The 24185-nt window shown below is 38.7% G+C and overlaps 1 protein-coding gene across 1 annotated transcript in view; it reads right to left on the reverse strand.

Annotated features, from left to right (window-relative positions):
- ATP2B2 (ATPase plasma membrane Ca2+ transporting 2) overlaps nucleotides 1-24185 on the reverse strand; it is a 227361-nt gene that overhangs the window by 43703 nt on the left and 159473 nt on the right. Inside the window, exons 12-15 of the mRNA XM_027899525.1 lie at nucleotides 7889-8130; nucleotides 7149-7383; nucleotides 1666-1845; nucleotides 578-665 (exon numbers count right to left, since the gene is read on the reverse strand). Of these exons, the coding sequence (XP_027755326.1) occupies nucleotides 578-665; nucleotides 1666-1845; nucleotides 7149-7383; nucleotides 7889-8130 (745 nt within the window). The remainder of the gene's footprint in view (nucleotides 1-577; nucleotides 666-1665; nucleotides 1846-7148; nucleotides 7384-7888; nucleotides 8131-24185) is intronic.

Consider the following 24185-nt stretch of genomic DNA (forward strand, 5'->3'; position numbering starts at 1 on the left):
GGGCAGCTCCCAGCTACACCATCTCAAAATCTGCTATGCTAACAGGAAAAGTTTCCTTAGCTTGGAATATACTTTTAAAATAATTTTAGGAGAACAGATGCACTTGAGAGATTTGATTCACTCTAGGATCGTTCTTGTTCTCAACTTAAAGGTATAGGCAAAGACTATAAAATCTAGGTCCCCTCTTGTTTATATGAGTATCACCCTGATTCTCAACAATATTTGCTTTCCGACCAGCGAACACACATTTTCCCTTCCCATCTAAAGCCTCATTCCAGTCCAATTCAAAGTCACAAGGCAAATATGAGATTGCCTATATCTACTTGCCAAACAACTTATTGGTATTTCTCCTACTCCTGCCAAAAGAGTTCCCTCTTATTTTCCATCCCAAGGCTGAGGTCCAGCACAAACAGCAGCGACCCGGTTACTGAGAAAACTTCCTTGCATTACAGGGAGATGTGCAATTAAAGGTAACAACTCAGATATCTTTGTGACAGTAAAAGCTTTCACAGGGCAGATGATGTGCTGCAACAACTGTGGCATTAATTTCCAGGCCACCAAGGCAGTTTGCACCCACCTTTCACCAAAGTGTGTTTGTCCGTGGGGGACGAGCGAGCAAGAACCCGGAGCTTTGGCCAGATTTTGTCAATCCGCTCCTGCTCAATCTGGAGGGGGGGGAACACACACACAAAAAAAACCCCAAAACAATTAACCTGTGATTAGCAAAATGCATAATATATTTGTGTCCATGTATCTGACAATTCACTACCCAAACCTGCAACTTTTCTCCAAAAGCACAGGGAAATTACAACTGTCATCAAGGTCAAAAAGGCAGTTTGTTACTACCAGAGTTCAGCTGTTGACTAACACAGGTAACTTTTGCCACAGTATCTGATCAGCCTTTCTTAACCTCTTTATGGATAATTCCACATGACTGCAGATATAGGATTGGGGAACTTCTCAAAGCTGATCTAACATGTTTACAAGTTTGTTGCTGTACTCTTCATTTTAATCCAAGTTCTTCACTTGGCACCAATGATGGCAAAATATTCTCTGTATAGCAACAGGAACAAGGACAAATCTGCTGTATATACTAACATTCCCAGGATTCCCTCCATCAATTCAAGGAGTAAATGACTGTGTCCACTCATTAATGATGGACTCAAAGAGGCAGCGTAGATGTTACTTTTTTAGAGCTGACTTCCAATATCCTGTGCGTGAGCTCCATCATTTGTGAGGAGCTAAAAACCCTCAGAAGAATAGATTTCTATGCTAATCAATAATGTGAGTACATTAGATAAAGTGGAATAAATTAAAGAAACGAGAGGAGATGGTTCTCAGAACAGACTGTAAATTGCTGTTGAGCCCCTTCTCCTCCTTACTACAAACCTGCTTTAATGTGCTTAGTTTTGATTTCTTGTAGACCAGAGCTCTGGGTCTAAAAACTGCAAGAATTAGACCAGCACTGAACTGATACTGGCACCGCATCAGGAAAAGTAAAGACTGGAATTTCACTGCTGCTTTGAATTGTAAAAGGCTGGGGGTAGAAAGAAGCAGTAACCTTTCCAAGGAGCCTGTACCGATCAGAGGCACGTGCCAGTGGGGGAGGAATATTGCTCTCACCGGTTTTTAATAACACACTCACGGATTCAGACTGGGAATTACCTCTCCCTTCTCATTTCGGATCCTTCTGTTGAACTCTTTCCCTTCGAGGCAGAGGAAGTCTTCTCCTGGGTGGATGATCCCACACTTGATGGCGATGGCACGGGCTGTGTTGATGTTGTCCCCGGTGACCATGCGGACCGTGATTCCGGCTCGCTGGCACTTCCTGATGGCTTCTGGGACCTGCCACGGCAAGAGAGCAGGAAAGAAAACGCCTGGATAAGAAAGGAAGTGTCATCCAGGTGTTCCCAACTGGAATATTTTGAGGCGAGGAAATTCGTGGAGAGAGAGAAAGAGAGATCAGACATGTTATGGTTCATTATTGTCAATCGACTCTCAGGGAATGGAGGTTACACAGCGGGCAAGGCAAACCTTGTAGGAAGCAGCAAAAAACCCTCATCTTTTAGATCCGTTTCCTAAAGTTTCTCCTGACTGGAATACAAATGAGTGCCCTGCAGCTTTATTGACCTTCAGCAGCAGAGTACAGCGCGCTGAGCCAAGCACGCATGGAAATACGAATGGAAAACACACATATTTTATACAATTATTTGATTTCTGAGCCAAGCTTTCTTTCAATAAGATTATTGTTAAATTTATTGTAATTTAGCACTATCACGCTAATTTATGCTTATCAACAGGTGAAATTTCTAAACATAGGAGTTTAAAATCACAGCCATATCTAATGTATTTCAAAACCTCAAAAATGAAACATGACTTTAGTTCTGCTTCTTTCTGCATGAGATTAACTTTTCCTGATGCACAGCGAGAGAGTATTCAGGGCGTAACAGGGTCTGTGAGATTAATATAGAAGCTGTATAAAGACTTGGTATCATATACAGCTTATATTTTTTCAAAAAAGAAAGATTTTTATAATTAAAATGTACAAGAGCTGGGGGATTAAGTCCTAGTATTTAAATAAAACTATTTTAATACAGCTATTTGGGTATGGGAAGCCTATAGAAAGGTTCCATGACTATAGCTCAATTTCAGATGGGGAAAAAAAATCCATTCCCTTAAACTGTATCATAATTCACAATCACTTATAAATTAATTTCACTAACCAACTAATTCTGTCTCAGGACATTTTTACATTATTATGAAAGAATTATTTCTTCAAGACAAAAACAGCAATATTATTTCACAGGGAAGAACAGGAATTGGGTTTAACACATCAAGAACAGTCTAAATAAGCATGTTCAACACATCACCACTTCTCTAAATTTCATCTTTACCTTAGAAGAGTCCAAGGGCTCATCATGATGACTGAAGCCCTTTCACAGAGCTACAGAAAAATGAACTGCCTTAGTACAGAAGACAGTAAAGGACAGATGAACATATATATATGTGTGTGTGTGTATGTATAAATAAATATTTTTTAAGAGCTATTTTAGAAAGGGTAATAAAATGGGCATTACTGGCTATTATATGAAAGCCTGACTAAATTCTGCTGCCAGTTCAGCGCACCTTGTTGATCATACCCTCCATGATAGATATTAAGCATATTGCAGAACTCAGTGACAATTAGAGTGGATTAATCTAATCTATTAGTGTAAAAAAAATGTTATGGCAAGGAGACATCATCTACAACCTTACACTGCTAATTTTGTGCATTTCTAGATATTTTGATTTTCTCTGTGGCCACAAGGAAGTGACACTGCTGAGGGCAGGGAACTGCATTTATGTGACAACCCTCGCTCTGGGCCAGAGCGGCAAATTCTGCGCTCCTAAGGATCTCCTGGGGCCACAAAAGCTGAATATCTCAGACTGAAACTGTTCACCCTCCAACCACACTAGAGATAATGGTTATTCTAATCAGTGAATAATTTCACACCGTGTTTCTGCATATTTATTACAGGCAGTTGAGAAGCTTTTTTTTTTTTCTAAAATACCTCACTAAACCAACACCTGAGGACCACAACAGTACTTTTCCCATGACTATGAGGAAAATCACCCCACTTTCAGAAGGTGTCCCCAGAACGTGCTGTTTGCAGAATGACTCTGTCAATACAAGTTACAGAACCAAAGGGAAGAATTCAGGGACAGGGTTTTATCTTACAGTTTCCTCATCTCTCACCCAAAATATTCTCCCCTGGAAGCATTATTTGGACCTGAAGCCTTTTAATACTGTGAAATAGATTTCTAGACAGGAATGTACAATCAGATTAAATCTATTACTTAAGCAAATGACTCCTGATCTACCCAGTTTCCACATTAATAATCCTGACTACATCCCATTTGTCAATTTGAAATGCCCTTACTATCCACTTTAACTGTGGTGACCCTCGTGCACAGGACGTGACAGATTTAGATGACTATCTGGAAAACCAGAACAGTGTATGAACCATGAAGGAGAAAAATAAATTACAGTGCAAACAAGAAAAAAAAAAAAAATGGTCTATTCCCACAAAGTGCCAGTCCTACTAAACAAGGTCATGGGAGGACAAGCCAGTTTCAAATCTATCTCAAACTCGCATATAACTAGAGAAATCATTCTATCTTCCTCTTCTGTCATTTTCTGGACAGCTGGTAGGTGGTATCTGATTTAATACTGTGTACAGTAATTACAGTTAAAATATTGTTCATATTTTTTTATTGCTGTAAGGGAGAAAGAGTGTTGGCAGACTGAGTGGGCAGTGGAAGCAGATATTTTCCATCAGTTTTGCAGAGCTTAAGTACACATGGTACAATATCTCGGTTTATTTTCTCTCTGCAAAGAAAAACTTCCAGTGCATGCATGCATGCACAAAGTATCCAGTGCAGGAATATCTCCCTGAATCAGGTGACAAATAAATGTCAGAATTTGGAAGTGATTTACATTCATCTCCCAGAAATAACAGACTGTGGGTGTTCATTGGCAAATCAGTGTAAGGCAGTTCAGACTCATTAAAATCAAGCCAGAAAGGCTGTCAGAATCAACAGAGGATCTCTGCAGGAACTAGACATCATTTTATTTGTTCTCTTCTTGTGTGTTTATCAAAGAAAAATAAAAAAACCTGCACACATAGAGTATACAAATATCAAGCAAGTGGTGCTTGATAAATCCAGTTGTATTTCTAATTTTTATGGGTTTGTGGTTGTTTTTTTTTTGCCAGACAGAAAGCACTTTGAAAATTCATGCACTCCCATGGTGACTCCATTAATGATTGGGTTTAATTCTGGCAAAAAATTGATATTCCTTATAACTGCTCCACATCTTCCTATTTGCATCAACAATGGTGATTTCATATGCATATTATGATATTCCAACCAAGTCAGACATTCCATACCTAGTCAGGTTTTCTGAAAGTCATAGTTGTATTCTGGCTCCGAGGTTTTTTGGTTCGTTTCTTTTTCCTACAGTACAGCTACTGCATTTACTAATGTGTAGAGTGGTAATAGTAGTTACAATTTAAACATTGTTTTACTTGCAATTATTTAAACAGTGTGTTAGGTCTTCCCGTGATGCTGTTATCCCTTTGAAACAGTCAAAAGCGACAAGGTGGGGGAAAAAAAACAAACAAAAAAACCCAAATCACAAAGTCCCAAAACCCAGATGGGTTTTACCAACATTTGGTAAAATTCTGAAAGTCTAAATATTTGATTGCGTGTCTTGCAATGAAGTAAGAAGTCTTGCTGCATATTCTGGCGTCAAACTACAAGAAATTCAATACACTATTCAAATATTTCTTTAGAAATAAGATGTTTTCCTGCCTTCATCTCCTTTGATTCCTTACATAGCAGTCAGATTTGACCTCTTATTTTTAGCAGCGTTATTCACTTTTACCTCAAGCTCCAAAGAAATGATTCCCTGCAAGATGAGAGTTCTCTTACAAAACACACTCATAATAATCACATGAAGGGATAGTTTGCAGCTATTTTCAATAATAACTGCAAATCCCACTGCTACACAATCCCTCAGCCTGTCACACCACACGTCACCACACTTAAAGCTGTTTTCTAACGTGTATCATGAACTGATTTTGGAGGGAGAGAGGACTCATTGACAGTTGCAGTGGTCACTGACAAAATCTTTCTGAGTTATATATGTATTTGTGAGCTAAAGCACTATAGGAATATTGCAGACACAACTTCCTAAGGATGTTTTTCCACATTTTTCAAGACTTGCAATGTCAGGCATAGGGACAGATGGATTAGCAGCAAAAGACCATCTGATGAGAGATAAAGTGAGTGCTGTTTATCTGGTGTTAGTGGAGATAAGGAGTTTATCATACAGTTTTCACCTAAGCAAGGTTTATTTTATATTATAATCTAGATATTGAAAAAAAAAAAAAACCAGCAAGGTCCATTATCAGGTAAAGAACAGCTGTGTTGGTACTTGTAGTTGTATTGTGTTGGTTTCCAAAGTTACAGCTCTTACAACTACTTTATAAAGAACTCAGGGAAACAAGGCAGAAATATCTACACTTTTCATGTTTTAGTAAAAAAATTAAACCACAATCAAAGTGAATCAAACACAAAGATTTAGACATGGTTAAAAAAAGATCCATCAAAAATGTAAAATGAGACAGAATAATCAAGAAAGACAAAGATGGGCAACAAACTACTTTTTGTGCAGCATCAGAACACACAAGAAAAACTCCGAGTCATCTTTCAATGACCTCACTCCAAAGCGAACCACAGCCACTAATCATGGACTGAAGTAACAGCAGGATCAGAGCAAAGGGAGTGGAAACACCTGGATTGTACACTCAGCACTTCACTCTGGGACTTACCTTCTGTCACTGCTTCTAAACTCCAAAATTGAATTAATTCTCCACTGCCACCATTAATTATCAAGCACCATATATATATATATATATATATAGGTCAGAACAATTTCTACCTCCTATTCTACCCTTGGTATTAATATAATTTACAAGTGTAGTAGCAGGCACATGCTTCCAGTGTGAACACCTAATACTGATTTTCTCAGTTGAGTTGAAATTTTAGTCATATTTCTAGAAGCCATTTAAGTGCAGTATCCATGAAGCCTTCAGCCTTTCCAGGGCAGCCTTTCCTTGACCAAATACATTAAAAACAATTTTAAGACCATTAGTAAAGTGGCAACTGTTACAATAAACTGCAAAAACCCTCCAATTTCTGGAGAAAATGAGCATGTTACGATTATAGTCATGGCAATTATAATCTCTGCACATCTTCTCTGCTTGCAGAGGTGCACAGCACTGAATTACTACAAAGAAAATTCTTTAATATATGGGAGGATATTAAAACTTCTCCTGTCTCCTCCTGTGTACTGCTCCTCAGCTGAGCGTTGTCATCTCAGTCCTGTAGTTCAAAAAGCCCCTACATTTCTCCATTTAAATATCTGTTGACTGATAGTTGATTTTTATCAGGTTAATTATTTGGCCTTTTATCAAGCAAAGCCTATTTCTAAAGCTCCCTTTCACCTTCTCTGATTTAAAAAAGATAAAACCTGTAAGAAATCTGACATCCAACTGATGTTCAGCCCTCTTAGAAACGCTTTACAAACTCAGAATTCGCTGTACCTCTGGCCTCACTGGGTCTTCAATGCCAACAACACAAATGCAAGTCAGGTCGGATAAGATGTCGTTCTCGTTGTCCCAGTCGGGCTCTGGGCTGCTGGAAAAGTCTCGGAAAGCCACACAGATGGTTCTCAGTCCATCACAGGCCATGGGTTCGATGACTTTCTTCACCATTTCGTCTCTGTCCCGGGGCCTGAAGATACGAGGCTCCCCAGCTGCATTGAGGATCCTGGAACATCTGTTTTATTTGAGGAGAAAAGAATGATGGGGTGTTTGTGTGAGTACTCAGAACCATTTTCCTGTATCAGCTCATTTCAGTCGACGTTAATCTGAAGGCAAGTTTTTAAGCTTCTAATGGAAATTTCTGGAAGATTCACTACTGAAATATCAGAGAGAATTTGTAACTTATTACAGAGACATCAAGCGCCCTTAGTCCATTATTTCCTCAAAACCCAAGTAATTAATGGGCTTAAAACTTATACTGATATGAAAATATATTTATTTTCCAAGGGGGTTAAATGTAAAATATCCATTTAGCAGCCAGTGATAAAAACAGGCCAATTTTGTAAGAGTGAGCACTTTAAAAAGAAAAAAAATTGGAAAAGAGCATTAACACTTTACACTACTGAAGTGTGTCATATTTCTGTTGTAAGTAGTAAATTCCAAATTTGAAAATTCCCACTTACTAGCGTCAGAATGTCGTGCATTTTGGAAAAACAAGGCAACTAATCCACTGAACTTACTTCTTGAGGACAATTTCAGAGGCTCCTTTGCTGTACATTCGGAAACTGCCATCTGGCATTTTAATAACTGTGCTCATCGACTTCCTCACAGAGTTGAAGGTGTAAACTTTATAGAGCTTCTCCTCGGGGATGAGGCTCCGAACAGGCTCATAATCCTGCTTCAGATCCAGGACAAATCCCAAGAGGCCACACTCCGTCTTATTGCCCACCTGGCGAGGCAGCCCACCCTCTTTTTCTGGAGGCTAAAGAGAAGAAAAGAATTGGACATTGATTTCTCGAATAAGAAGCAGCAGACAATAATGAAGCTACAGTGTACAGTTTAAGATCTGAAACTGTGCAGCCACGCATCTTCCAGTTTTTAAAAGCAGGGGAAAAAAAATCCACAGAGCTCTAACAGGCTTGAAGCATCTCTGCTCACAATGAGAAACGTTTTGTTGGCCTCCTGCATTTTTTTTCCTTTAAATTAGCCAATGGCAGCTCGATAGCTTGTGATGGTCAGGCAACACATCATTAAAAGTGAAGTGACTTTCTTTAGGCAATTCAACTTGTTGCAAACTGAGGACTTCCTTTTCTCCCTCGCTTAAAATGACATTGGCTTGCTGATTTTCATGGTTATAAGAGCAAGTTAAAGAAAGTTCTGTCCTTTCTTTCCTACCAGCCATCTTCATGTAAAAATAAATGTGTCCAACCATAACAATAAAAAAAATAGGTCTACATCTAAAAGTACCCATTTTTAGAATTACCACAGTTAGTGTGCTGCTTCAGACAAGAAATGCTTTGATTTAGAAAAGAATTGAGTAGTCCAAACACCGTGCAACTCCTGATAACTCTCAGTCCTCCTAGGACAAAGAAGGCTTTACCTTCACATCCAAAATACAAACAAACATTTCATGTACAAACTTTCTCAGAATCATAATACACCCCAAACCACACATTCCCGTGTTGTCAATACTCCAAACTGACTTCAAGTGCCCAGCATGTGAACTACAGACTGTTGATAACTTAACTTTTGTTATGCTCATTAGAATTAGGAAAGTGTTCCTTAAGCTAGGGTTAAAACTTTTCTTGTGGGAACCAAAACAAGAAGTCATTTAACAGCTTTAATTAGCACTGAAAACAGATTTGGGTTGGACTCAAGACAAGACTGTAAGTCATCATTTTCAGTGTGAGTTAAACACTTACCTCACATTTTGCAGGACTATATTCAGAATCCGTGTTTAGTTTCACTATAGACTTTAAAATCCAGTTTACATCAGAAATGGGATCCCTAAGTAAATGGAATTCCCTACGTCATCCCTCGGTGGGATGAGGGCTCATGTAGGGAATGATTCAAGTGGTGAATCAGTAATTCTGCTGAGATTTGGGCTCTTGCTACAAGCACGGCCACAAAGAGGGAAAAGGGGACCTTTTAAGTAAGCATTAGTGTGTAAGTGTTCCAGATAACCACCAGCTGCAGCTGGCTTGAAGAATGAAGGTCAGACAGACAATAGTAGACTGCTCTAGAACTAAAGTAAGCAAATAAACAGGAATTCTTCCATGTGAACCATCCTTCTATCACCAGGAGAACATATACCTGGTGAAGATAGAATAATGTCATCTCTTTTTCAGAGAGATGCATCTATGGTGAACAATACAGAATAACCTAAAAATCTTTGTCTCAGAGAGATTTATCCTTCCAAAAAGGATTGTAACATCTTTCTTCTCTATGAACCATCCTTTTTACTGAGTTATATGGGCCACACTGGCATTGCAATGGCATTTGAGTGTTACTCCAGGGTCAATGTAAAACACCAGCATGCAGTAAAAATGACAATACGATATATTAGTTTTATTATCTGTTATAACATCTTGTCTTGCTATAATCTCATTATATTGTGATGTAACTTCCCAATGGATTCTCAAATTCACTTGAGAATCCCTCACTCAAAATGCAAGTGCTTGTAGTATCTGGAAGGAGTTGCATTCAGTGGATATGAAACTCTCAGTTAGGAGTCAAAAAATACTCTTTAAAATACAGTTTTGTTTAGACAGATAAGGTTCATTTTCATGGCATTGCAGCCACACAGTTCTTGAAATATGCCAAGTTTTTCAGGTTTCTCAAAGGAACAGTCATCAACTTCCCTGCCTGGGTGGAAATGCTGGGAAAGATCAATTCCTCTGTCCATATCATACCCAACTTTTTCCATTTTAGACCTAAATCCTCATTTATGCTTTGTTTGTCTCCACCACTGAAGTCGGTGAATCTTGAAAATGCCTTAAATGTGAATGTAATCAGGCTACTAGAACACACATGGAAACCTATGAAAGACATCCAATCCTAGACAATAATTAATTTACATATATGATTTCATCATGCCCTGACGTGAATGGATATCAAGAAAACAAAAATCTGCCCGCATTTCGCAACACAAAAAACCCTAAATATCAGAGTCCTTCCAAAACCATCTTTTATTTCAGCAAAAAAGTAGATCACACTCTCCTGTTCTTACTGCGGCCTAAAAATAGATTCCTTTTAGGGACCATCTTTTGAATGCAAATACGTAAGCAGGGGGGGAAAAAAACACCAGTGAAAAGGAAAGGAACAGACATTTCGGAAAGGTTTCAAAACCTAACAAGTGGCCACCTCCCTCCAGAGCAGCTGCTGCCTCCGTATCCTTTGTACAGCACATTAGAATAAAGCATATGGTGGGGAGAGCTGGCAAACAGCACTTCCTTCCCTGCACTGTTTCAGCTCAAAATCTATATGCCAAACCCAGCCTCCTTGCAGATTGTTCTTGACAACCCCTTTGCAGAAGCTGCTGCCTTTGAAAACTTCCTGCTGGGCGGGATCTAAATTTATTGCTCGCCGAGCGCCGTTCGTGGCACCTGGAAAAACAATTCCCAGGGCAGGCCAGAAGGGTTTGGTTTGAATAATTAAGTAGGAATTACTTCATTGACTCCTCAGAGAATGAAAACCCTCTGAGAACAGGGGAGGGAAAGCCTCTGAGCTGAGCTTTGCCAGTGGGAGCTCGGTCGATTGTGACGTTTCTCAAGGGTTCCATGAAGGACCTCCTTCAAGGCACAGATCAGCTACAAGCTCCACCAGCCTCTACCAGGATCCAGACACCGATTCAGTGTCTTCCTCCAATCACGATTTTCCCTCTGATCCCTGCAAAACTTTTTTCCAAATGTTTCCTCCGAGCCTTTTGTTTTATTCAACAGCAACATTTCAGTTGCGAGCGAGCACTTGCGTGTGAAAGAAACCACGGACAGATGTTTCAATAAGAGCTGTTACAACCACCAGATCGAAATAGGTTTTTAGGTCAAAGTACAGCTGTGTTACCAAGGCTTAAAAATACCAATCCAAAGCCAGTATTGACCTGATAGTGAATTCGGATTACGAAGGGAATTTTCAGAATTGTTTCGCTGAAAAATAATTGACTAATAAACGAGTTTTAAGAAGGAAGAAAGATAAAACTGTGGGTGTAATTTATAGAGTGCTTCAATATTTAAAATTAGATTAGGAAAATATAGTGCTTTCATTTTTGCCATAACACTTCTAAACCTCATTTTTTTCATTGGCCCTTCTGATGTGGAAAGAGAGGACTTTGCAAGAAGACCCAAGTAGTCTTTTCAAATTAAAATGTTAGGATTTCACATATTTTCTAAAGTCTTAGTTTTTTTGTAATTCTCCTGTGTTCTACAGATCGAACTATTCTTTTAGAATAATGATGGTTGTAAATATACCAATTTATTAAGATAAAACATGAGCTTTGCTAGAGCGTTATACTCTTATTAAGTGTTCTATTAGAACTCAGAATCACAACAAATAGAGAAAAACCAAAATTTTCAAAATTTAATTGCAAAAGATTTACAGTCCATAAGCTATTTACTCAAACAAAAGAGAAAATGGAATTAAACATGATGTTAATAAAATGAAAACTAACCAAGAGGGATGAACGCTGTTCGAACCATTTAAAAATGACTGTTTATTTTAGAGAAAAACTTCAGAATTAAAGGAGCTCTTTTTAGGCAAGGATTAAGAAAACTTTGCTCGGCTAAATAAAGTTTCCAGTTACAAAATGGGAAACATTTTCAGAAGATGTGCTGGCAATGAGAACCCAGTAATTTCAGCCATCAGCTGGTCTAGCTGCATTTAGGATTTCCCTGGGATTCTAATGTCAGAGAGAAGGTTTAACCCCAGCTGGGAACCAAGTATCACACAGTTTCTTGTTCACTACCCCTTCCCCCTCTGATGGGATGGGGAGGAAAATCGGGAAAAGGCAAAAGCCATGGATTTTGATAAGAATAGTTTCATTACAAACACCTGGCATCAGCTGTGCCCCACTAAAATGCTATGAATTTATTTTCATGAAGTCTCCAGGAATAAAAATTAGCCTTTAATATCTGTGCAGATTCTGATCTTTGCAACCCTTGAGGACAGACCTCAAATAATATTTTTGACTTGACTGATGAGGAAGATCACAGTTTGTCCCTCAGACTGTTTGGAATTTTGAGTGTTTTCATGTTACTGATTAAGAAGTTGCCTCTGGTTTACACAGAGCACAGAGAGGAACTTTCTTTGTGACAACATACGTGCTGTTTCACAGCTCAGAATCATGACTGCAAAGCACAATGCTGTGGAAATTCAGCTAAAATAAAGTCAAGAGTCAGTTTGAATTGGGGTCAGCATAAGGGATTGAGAAGAACAGTTAACAACTTGGAGCTGGTTGTGTAATCACTTTGGCACCAGAAGTGCATGACTTTACATACTGTCCTGAGCTCACTCACTAACTTAAAGTCCAGCGTTTAGAAGTTCAAAGGTTTGATGGTTTTTCTTATTTTTTTGCACACCACTGAGCAGACTGAAGTAGGTGGTGCCATTCACTTTTATGCCTGTTCATCAGAAAGTAAATTTATCTCCAAATTTACTAAATTTTACTAAATCTGCCTTCAGAGGATTAAAAATACTTATATATTTTACTATTACAGGCTTCTTCCTTTACTTCATTTCAATTTCAAGCAAAGGACTCCAATTCCAAAGAACCAGAGGTCCACATCCCTTCAGGATAGCGAGCTGCTAAATTCCTGACTTTGACCAGTTTGCACCATTTTTGGGGGGGTCCAATGATCTCACGTTCGCAATTACAAAGGCCTATTGTACAAATGTTTGGAATTTGGTTCTAAACCAAACAACAGAAACTGTCTGGGAACCCTTTAACAGGTGCTGTATATGCTGTGGTAACCAGGACTGGGCATATTTTCTAAATATACTAGGATTTCTTTCACATGGTACATAACGGTCTTACACATTGCTGCACAGAAGCCAGAAAAATATTGTAGGGTGGCATGTGATATGTTTTTGGAAATGATAAAACAGCTCAATTAAGATTAAAAATTATAGGCTTTGACTGTGAAGACCTTCTTACAGAGAAGAGACTTGTCAGGGAAATAAATAAATAAATAAATAAATAAATAAAAAGACAACATTCACCTCTAATGGTGCCACATATTTTCAGACAGGTGGAACCAAAAAGCAGGTGATGGCAAAAGGAAAAGTGAGTTTAGTTAATTCCTCCTATATTATCAAGTCTTTTCCATTTTTTTACATATACACTTCCTCCATGATTTAGACTCTAAAACCATCACAGGCAGGAGGACAGAGGGTGTTTGAATTGACAATTGGTGGGTGGAAGAGGATTAAGAGGAAAAAAAAATGGGTTTGCACTCATTTATACCCTGTTTGTCAGTAATCAATCACATCAGCAGTAGTCCCTAGCATAAAACAAGACTAAACCAAAGGAGAATGTAGAGAGGTAAATAATAAATAGATCACATAAATAAATAAATGGCTGGAATTTCTCCAGTGCTGTCCTGTATTCACATGTCTCCTGCATTTCTCTTCTGAAAATACAAGAAAATACAAGAAAATACAAGAAAAGCAGCTAATTCCTTTTGCTTCCCATCACCCCAAAAAACCCCCAATATCCACAGCAGCTCCATTTCTTGGGAAAATTGAAGTCACCTCAAGTTCTCACTATTTACTGCAGGCACCAGGAGCCACCATCATAAGCCTATCAAAGCCAAGGCAGTGCATTCCACATGCTGACTCATTGATTTGTTAACTCATTCCATATCCAGGCAACCTAAAAGGAAAGCCCAGTGAAACATTCACAAGAGATGTAAAATCTGAAGGCTGAGATCAAAAAAATGTTTGATAATGAAGTTATGCGCTTGTAAATTGTTAATCTCGAGTTCCTGAGCTGCCTTCCCTATAGATGGGCAGTCCCCCAGAAATTATCCCATGTGGAATATCACTCATGGTTATTAACAACCATTTAACTACCAGATCTGCTCAAACTTCCCAGGAAAATGGCAACAGGAGTTCTTGGCTCATTACTGCACTGGGTGCAAGAAGGAGTATATTTGTGCAGTACCTGGAACAATGGAATTATCCAGGTACAACTGGCATAATTAGATCTACCACAACAATTGGGGGATATTCAAAGGCTTCCTGTACCAGATGAGCTGTGATGCAGGATAATTATTTCATTTTTTAGGACAATAATTACTGAATGTTTTTTCCTAAAATCGGAAGCTAGACCTGAAAATGATGCAACAACATAAGTAACGAAACGCTGTGGTATCCCAGAACCAGCTCTGCTTGAGGTGGATACAAATTTAGTCAGATATAACTCGGTCTAAAAGCATCTTTCCTGCAACACCAGCAAGGCAGTAATCACACAAAATGGGGGCAGCTGTAATTATGCAATGTATCAGTGTGACATTTCCCATCAGCACAGCCAAGCTGAGCAGTGATGTGGCTCAGTGAATGTGGACTCCTGCTTGTTTCAGCTCAAATAACAGGAACAAGGGGGAAAAAATGATGCCACCCATAATTTCCCCCAAGAGTGATCCCGAAAGAAGGTGAAATCAGGCATGAAGAACAGACTGAAAGGCTGGTGGGGCAGTCCCTGCTCCCTCTCGCATTGACTCTCACCTATTTTTACACATTCAAAGAGAGGCTTATACTTAATTTGAATAGCAAAGAATTAAACTGCCCTTTTAACTTGAAGGATAAATTTACCTCTGATTCATTAAAAAAAAAAAAAAAAGGCAAAAAAGACTGCTGCAAACATGCAAATTCTTTCCTCTTCTCACTAGTTACAGCCAAAGATGGATTTGTACATATATTTTTTAAAAATTGGAGAGATGCTCAGAGGAGGAAGACTCCACAACTTCTACAGGCAACCTGTGCCAATGTTTGACCACCCTGAGCACTATTGTTAGTGATCAAAACCACTTATCTGTTCCCTTAAAACGTGTCATTTAATGACAATTTGGCTCTAAATTTGGAAAAATACGTATTCCATTTCCAAATTTGGACATTAAAAATCTGCACTCTTGTCCTTTTGTCCAGCCCCAGGGAACTGGCAACTGTGAGATTTAATCCAGTGCCATTCCAGCTTTGTTTAAGTGCAACACGAACTATTGACAAGTAACCTATGTAATCAAAATAATTAGCCACAGCAATTGTTATTAACTTACTGTAATTAACAACCAATTTACTTTAAATTTGGTCTTAAGTGCAAGGTTTCAGTTCAAGCTAGCTAGAAAGAAAGCAAGAACATGTTTCTCTCCTATTACCAGAATTGCCAGAACACAAACCAGAGAGACAAACACACAATTTCCAAACCAAATTGATTAAAATCGAGAGCAGAAACTTATAGATTTCATAAATTTCTAATTCTTTGTTCCATATATTTTGCAAGCACTTGCTGCATTGTCCTGACCAACAAACAAGCTGACCATTTTTCACTAAGTGCAAAGGAGAAATTGCACTTAATGGCAGAACTGTAATTGGTACCTCCATAATGACAACCAACAAGTGCTACCTCGGTTTAGATCCATTAAACTGAGGTTTTACTGGTATTAGACTGGCTTTGGGAGTGTTGCAGACAAAGAAAACAGAGACAGCAGACACAGTGTGGAGCTGATCAGGTAGTGAAAATTCAATTTCAAGGCGATGTTTGCAGTTTAAAAATTGTATTTCCAATTTAAAACCAATATTAGGGATTCACATGGGGGTTACCAACATTAAAAGTATTTGTTTTAGGGCTGAAACCTCATCTTTTAGATTTATGGAGATAAAGATATATTTTCTTCAGTTACAGCAGCGATCTAAGTAGCAACTGTCCATTTGAAAAATGTCCTTTAAGCCACTCTACTACACATTTTAGTAATTTATTGAGAGTTTTCCCCCTTGCATCTCAAGGCTTTCTCTCACCAACGCTGCCACGAAAATCTGATTTAATTTTTCTGAACGTGTAATCAGCAAAACTCCTCACTCTTTATTAAACTCTCTTAATTGAAATAATCACATTTTTTAAAACATCTCTACCATTAGTCTGAAGTGCAACTCATGACTGCTTTTAACCAGCCATTGTGCATGAATTTCAGCCACAAAGGTGTGAAACACACACCATTTGTACCAACTCTCATTTCAATTTGCTTTACCTCCTCTATGCTTTTTAACTAACCAGAACAGGGAAAAAACAACCAACCAGCCAGCCAAACCTCCCTCCCTCCCCTAAAATCTATTAAATATACCTCAGACAGGAAAACTAAGTTTCTAGAGAGACCAAATCAAAGCCAAAAAAAAGTCCAAATTCAACTTATCAGTCTGAATAGTCACTGCCTTTCTAGTTACAACCAATTTGTACAGTTTAAGGAGCTAAGTTTAGTAAGTGCAGAGCAAACCCAGCCACACGAAAAAGGAAGGTTTTTTTTCACTTGACTGAAGCTGCTGATTATAGCCCATCATAATTATAGATCTTCTCTGTTAATAGTACTCATTCCCAGAGCAAGGGAAAGGGTTCTTCAAGCATCCATTTCTAAATGAGTCTGAAAACACCGAGATATTCCACAGATCATACAAAATGTACTCCTCTTTCCTAGCACACATCAGCTGAAACTATTTTTATATTGGTTTTGGGGAGTTAGATGTTGGGGTTTTGGGAGGCAAATGGATGAGCTCAAGTGGATATAATTTGTTATAGTGATGCTTATCTGATATTTTCTTGGAGGGATTTTTTTTGCATGATTGGTGGGATAATGTTTGAGATGCATTATAAATTCGGTCCTCTGGCCAGTCCCTCTCCTTGTCAGGACACCAAGAATGATGCCTTTGCTGGGCAGAACAGCAGACTGAAACTGCAGCCAATTTTTGCCTGATTACTCATTCAGGAGGAAACGGAGCAGGAATGATGGAAAGCCTGGACATCCTGTCCTTCTTTATAGCAAAATTCTCCCAGAAAATCTTGTCCTTCGCCTTTTCCAAATATACAGCCCCTACAAAACCAGCACTGACAACGCTGCTTTGGAGTGAAGCAAATTTTAGAGTGGCTGAGCTCTCTGCCCACTTAAATGGGTATTGTTTGGGATTTATTTATCCCTCTTTTCTCTCCTCCCATGCCCATTTGTTGCTGAGGCAGGACAGTCACCCCTCTCTCGGACAGGAAAGTTGACTGGGAACTCAGGAAGAGAGTTGGCAGGAGCTTCAACCTTGATACCCAGCGTTCACTCATAATTACAGATTGTTGGATAATGGGTGATCCAGCGAAAGGTTGAGCTCTGTCCGAGCACATTTATCTCACCTTTTCTGCCTATAAAATTCCTGCCACACTGCAGCGGAACTTCCCCCGTGTCCCTGACAAGCTGCTGGAAACCCACAGCGGCCAGAGCATGCACCGATGTCAACAGCAGATGCAGGGGATGGCCCTGCTCCCACCCCTGCTCCCTAATCCCCCTCTGCTCAGGCAAATCCAGGAGCTTTCTGGGCAGCTGACTCCCTTTGACCTCACAGCTCCCAAAAAGAGACTTTATTTAAACCCAGCTTTTTGCTGGCAGGACAAAGGCCCAGTGCCCTGATGGCAGAGAGCACGTGACTGGGAGAAGGACACATCCCGTGCAAGTCTTTGCTAAACACAGTTATTTCAATTATTAAGTCAGTAGCTAATTTAGTGAGAAAAGCTGTATTTGTACCTCTCATTCTACAGAACTCCAATGGCAAGCGATGTGTGAAGATCATTACTCTCTGCTAATTGCCACTCCTAGAAGCAGAGACAATTAACTACATGATCCATTATCCCTGATAATTATTATTTACACAGTAAATAATATGGACACTATAGGTTGGGGTTTTTTCTGCCTAAGTTATTCTGAGAAAATGCTTACCAAAGGCTTTCTAAAAAGTTTTAAGGAATATGTTGTTGGGGATTTTTTTTTTTTTTTGGTGATGACTGTCTGGCTTATATATAGAAAGGTGCTTTTGCCTGCATTGTTTGTTCCCATCTATAATTTATAGCTACATTATACAGTTGTATAACATTGGGAACATACAAAAAAGGAGATGAAGAAATAAATTTACCTATGATGGGAATAATTTTGCCTATGAAATAAAACCTCTTACAAAACATACAGATCTTTAGGAATCAGTTCAATCAATTTTCAATTAAATCAAACAAGTTTTTCATTTTAAATGGCTCAGCAACATTTTGCTGGAGATTCAGAAATATTGCAGACAATATTTTAATGCCACCACCCGAGCCCTTCAAAAACAAGAGCATATACAATTTTCACAAATTTCCAGTAGCAAATTAATGTGCTGAAGGTCAATAAAAGACTGAAAGTATTATCCACAAGTCACTTGACTCACCTTACTCACCAAAATCCAACCCTCTTGGGCTGGAAGGTTTCACTTTGAAAATCATGCACTGACTCTCTTCAAAGTAGATTTTCCTCTGTGTTTCTCCTAGTATTGTATATTTAATAACTTACTGCACCCCTGAGATTGCAGAACCCAAACTGTAAAACCTGGAGCAGAGGTTCATGAGTTCGTACAAACTCCTGTATTCTTTTTCAGACACTGAAAAAAAATGGTATCTTTGAATTCCTCTACCAGCTCATCAGCCTCCTCCTCTCAGCACATTTTTCCTGTGAATCTTTCTGGATGGTTTTAATTACTCAAGAAGTAAAAGATTTTGCCATTCCAAATGTATTCTACAGCGTCAACACAGAAAGCTGATTCAAGCCCGTTCCTCCTTCTTCTTGCCCCCTCATCCAAAGCTGGATGACACCAAAAATAAGCTGCTCCAGTGCCACTACAAGGGCCAAGCTGAAAATATTCATTCCAGATATTTTTCTTACTGTTCACCGATTTCCAGTGTCATTATGTAAGGATAACACATTCCACTGATCTATCCTTACCTAAAACAGCTGTCAAACAGCACTTCTCCTCCTTCCCATCCTTAAAACACAAGTTACTGAAATCCTGACACATTATCTAAAGGTAGAGTTTATTTTTGAGCATCGCCCGAGGAAAGATAGAAGAAGTAAAAGAAGTTACGAGGGATGGTCACTGCTCTCAGGCTGTCACCAAAATTCCCTCAAGCCCTTCCACACCAAATCCACCGCTGCAAAGTTCCCTGTGGACAAAGCTGGGAAAGCCACAAAGCTGGAAAGGGGGAGAAAGTGGGAAGAACACGTGGAAACTCTGCTGCTGCCAACTTAGAATCAGCTCTTCTCCTCACTTTCCAAGTTTCCCATTTTCCCCCTCCATGTGCCCTCACTGCAACAGTTTTCCAGAGTTCTCATTCCTTCTTCCAGTGTCTCTTCATCCCCAAAGCTGCCCTGCTCTCTCAGGGCCACTTGACTGCCTGGTAAATGACTAATGTTTTTCATAGACTTTAAGGCATCAGCTGGAGCTGCCAGTTGTATTTCTGCCTTAATGTTAATGGTAGGGAGCTACAGGAGGAATAAAACAAGATCTAGGCCAGGCCATCGACTCAGTTGTCATTTAATTTTATCATAAATGAAAGCTTTCCTGAATCTATACTTATTAATTTTTCTTATCGCTTCTGTCACCATTTCTGCCCTCACATTTTGTGTACGTGGTTTTGGTTAAGGGTGTTTTTAAGAATCTATTTTGACTCCAAACACTGTTAAAAATGTGAACTAAGCCAGATACCTGAACTTTCAAGAGCAGCAAAAATAAATGGTCAAGTTATGTATATATTTTAACAGAAGAAACAAAGAGCTTGAGAGTAGCTTTTCAGGAAACCAAACCTGAGAGTAAAATTATCTTCCCAATTTCATATGCAAAAACAACTAAAAGTGTAGTTTGGAGGTTAAAAGCTATTTTCTCATGGTTCTCCTTTGAATAAGGAGAATTCTAGGGATATACAATAGCAGTTTCCTATTTAACAGAACTGCCTTTGGCAGGCAGCTACAATAAAGCACAGGCTCTGCTGCTCGGTATGACATGTAAATACTCTTATTTTCTGTTGATATGTGCGGCATCATCTGATCTATTGGGTTTTCAGCTCTGTTAAAATAAAAGAAACAATCTTTCCTAAACAGTTATGGTCTCCTTCCTTTCTATATGGAAAACAAGGCTTCATATGCACACAGAGACAAACAAGTAGACAGAAAAATATAATAATTTATATATAGATAATAATATAGACAGAAAGAAGGAAAGGTCTGTGCTCTGTCAGACAAGAATTAGGCAGTCACGAGCAGTTACCATTCAAAAGATGGCATTTCAATCCTCCTTTCCATCACTAATAACTTTATAAATTAATGGGGGCAAATGTATGGAATATCCATAAATATACCTAGTACACCTCAATTTTTTTAATTGTTTGGTAGGAAACTTCCAAATATCCACATTCCCCCCAAAACAACTTCAAAGTTAACAGGAAAATTCTGTGCCAAAATCCCTTGAACTGCTTCCTGAACAAAGCTAGTTAGAAATTTTGTTTCACTTATTTTAATAAGATTATTCACTGTATATTCAGTCACCAGTCATTACACAAAAGAAGAAGGTGAACTGACACTTTCCTTTCTCCCAGTGAATCTCAGAGGCTGTGTCTGTGCTGTGGATCCATCATCCCTGTTCCATGTGGTACAAACATGGTTGGAATTTGCTTGCAGCAACCTTGGGAACTTCACTATCATCTAGTTACATGTTATAGTGCTGTATGCAGGTATTATTCTGCACATAAAACCCAGTTCTGGCTGCAATAAAATAGTCTACTTTTTTTTTTTTTTAATTATTTTATTTTTCTTCAATCTCCCTGTCTGGTTTTATCCAACAGAGGCCTTTTTGTTCCAAAAATTTTACGGGGTCACATTCATGACTTGACTAAGATTTACTAACATACAGACTAACATATGCTTACTTCATTCCCTAAGGTGGCAGCAGCTGTGGAAGGGAGGGAATATTTGGCATTTTCCTGTGACATCTCTGCCTTTGAGACCCCCAGTTAAAGGTTTGCCACCACACTGTGCCACACACTGTGCAAGAGCAGTAAATGAAGACCCAGATCCACTGAGAACAGTCCTGCTGCAGATCACCTAACACAGGATATTTACCTAACACAGGATATTCACCTAACACAGGAATAAGTAGCTTTTAGTCTCCCTGTGCACCCATCAAGTACCAAATGAAATGCCTGTGTTAGTTCCTGATAATAACAGGGTCAGCTGGGACTCTTTCACTGGTGCTGAAGATCACTCAGCTAAATGCTAATTGTGATGTCTTCTTAACAAGAACCCATATTATACCCACCCAATGCCCTAGGACAGCTTTCAGGAAATTAAAAGAAGAAATACTTTCCTAATTAAAAGTGAAATTATGCAAGAAAGAGCTCCACTGAAAAGTTCAAATCTGTAGTTTTGGTGTTTGGAGTCTCTATTTCATTACTGCTCTATGATATCCAAGATCAATGTATTTCTGCTCTGAGTGCAATCAAAGTATTCCCAAAATGCAAATTTTCTCTCAGAGTAAGAGACACTTTACAGTCCTCATCACAGCTCACATGCAAAAATGTATGAAGTCCAATTTTATTTCACTTGGGACAGCTATCCAAAATATGAATGCTGGAAAAAAAAAGGTTTTATGCAGAACAGCTTCCCCTAAACAGCATTAAAGCAGCATTAAAGTTGCTCTGAAGTTAATGGAATGCAAAATCAGCTCACTCAGTAACCTAATCTTGGAATGCATTAAGAAGAACTATATTTAATGATGCCATTGTTCAGTTGGAATAATTTGTGTTTAATTTCTCAGGGAGATTCGAATCTTTTGTCCCAAGCACTGATATTATTTTCTTTTTATACTTTTATCAATGGTTCAATTGCCCCTTAATCAAAAGACAATGCAAGAGGGAATATTTCTCATTCAGCAGAGCATCTTGGCTAATTTTATCACCCCATATGTGATCCCTCTGAACAGAAGTTCATACAAAGCACAATTTACGGCGCAGGCATAACTAGACAGCCAAAAATAGAATATGCAAAACTCAGTCTGAGCGACACAACTCTTACATGCCCTTTGGGTTGGAGCTGATATTCACAATTTGATTAAACAAGCTCTAAGAAGGAGTGCACAGGGATGCATTCAGTATTAGCAGCTGGAGAAATGATTCTGTGGGCTTCAACCTGGAAACAGCTCCCCCAGGTGATTTTTACTGCATTTATTGATGATTTAAAATGGGCTAGGGAACAACACCTTATCTTTTAAAGTTCAGCTTCAGTTTGTCCTAAACAATGAATGAAATGATCTCCTCTGATATTGGAGCTGTGATTCTGAGGGGGGTTGTACCACAAGGCTTTACCTTATGATGGTGTTTCATAGCTAAAAATCACTGTTAATTTTACACAGCTAACTTCAAGCAGTTATCTGATCTGCATCCAGAAAAGATGTGATTTCAGAGGATTTCACCCATTTATCACTTTCACAGATCAGTCTCTGTGCATATTTTAAAAAGTACTGAGATGCTGAAATATTGACCTTTTTTTAATATGCACACATAACTGATTTCAAAAAGAAGCAATGAAGACAAGTCAGAGTTTAAAAAAAATGAACAAAAACCAACAAACAAACAAATTCAAAATTACATTAAGACCATTTTAGAACTACTACTGACCAGAAATTTTTCAGTTAAATGAAATTATTACCACAAGAAAAACGACAGAATATTAAACCTAATAATTCAGAGGCATGACTGGAAAGTCTGATGCCTCCCCACTCAGAAACCTAAATCTGTTCTGGGGTTCAGAGAGGGTGAACTGGGTGAGCTCTGCTTCCCCAGGGGGTCTGAATTCCAAGGGAAAAGGGCTGGCTCCAGACTCAGTCCACTGGAGCTCCGTGTCCCTACAGGCCAGGAGAGGTGTGATCACACTGCTGGCTGCTTCCAGCTGGGAGGTGGCAGCACAGCACCTTCCAGAGCTAATGGAGGGTTTGCTGATTGATTCCCCGTTCACTGGGTGTGTAGGAACTGGCTCCAGCTGCCCCAGGGGCTGGTTCTCCCCACATTTCCCGTTCCAGAGTGCCAAGCTTTAGACATTTATCCTGGCCAAACAATCCTCAGGAGCATTCATTTCAAAAACACCTTTGCTACAAGCACACTTTACGTATCTGTGTGAGGTTTCTCTAAACATTTTTCTTCCCGGTGTGGATTATTATTTTTATTATTATTATTATTATCCAGATATTTACATAGAAAGATTTAAAGGCAGTGTGTGCTCAAGCACACAGCACTATTTGTTTTCTGTGACTGTATTTTTAAAGACTGCTTTTAAAACAAACATGAAGTGTATTCAAGACTATATTATGTAGCTCAGCATGGAACTATAAAAAGGACAATCCATATATTCATAAATTAAAAAAAATACCTACTTGTTCAGCAACATTAAAATTCAGCTTGACCTTTCAAAGAACAAATCTATTGGAATTGCAAAATTTTTCAGTCTCTTAATTAGCTCTGTGCAGAAGAACCTAATGCCACAAGCAAAATGGATATTTCCATTCTGGCCTCCTTTACAGACTGAATTAAATACTTCTGGATGTAACTCACTTGAAACCAGAAGGAATAAAGTTCTTTAACCTCACTGATTTAACCAATCCAGTTTATCATATTTGAGAATCAATTGAAAGTTCTCAGACACACAGAAATCATTTTACATATATCAAGTCTCAGTAAGAAGCAGCTGTGTTAACAAATTTATCTGCACCAAAACTGGGAGATTTTTAAATGTTGCACGGCCTTGTAAATCCCTACCCATAAAAAACCCCAGGCCATAAAACACACAGTTTTTGCAGCACCAGTATTCAACACTTCATAATCAACAACAGGATGTTCAGGAACTGTCACGGCTTAAAAAAACCCCACACCTCCTTCTGCAGCGTTTTATTTTATTGACTTAAAAAAAAAAAAAAAAAAAAAAAAAAAAAAAAAAAAAAAAAAAAAAAAAA

This window comes from Empidonax traillii, unplaced genomic scaffold (assembly GCF_003031625.1).
Source record: "Empidonax traillii isolate 1590-97213 ecotype Southwest subspecies unplaced genomic scaffold, ASM303162v1 scaffold674:size665969, whole genome shotgun sequence".
Taxonomy (NCBI): domain Eukaryota; kingdom Metazoa; phylum Chordata; class Aves; order Passeriformes; family Tyrannidae; genus Empidonax; species Empidonax traillii.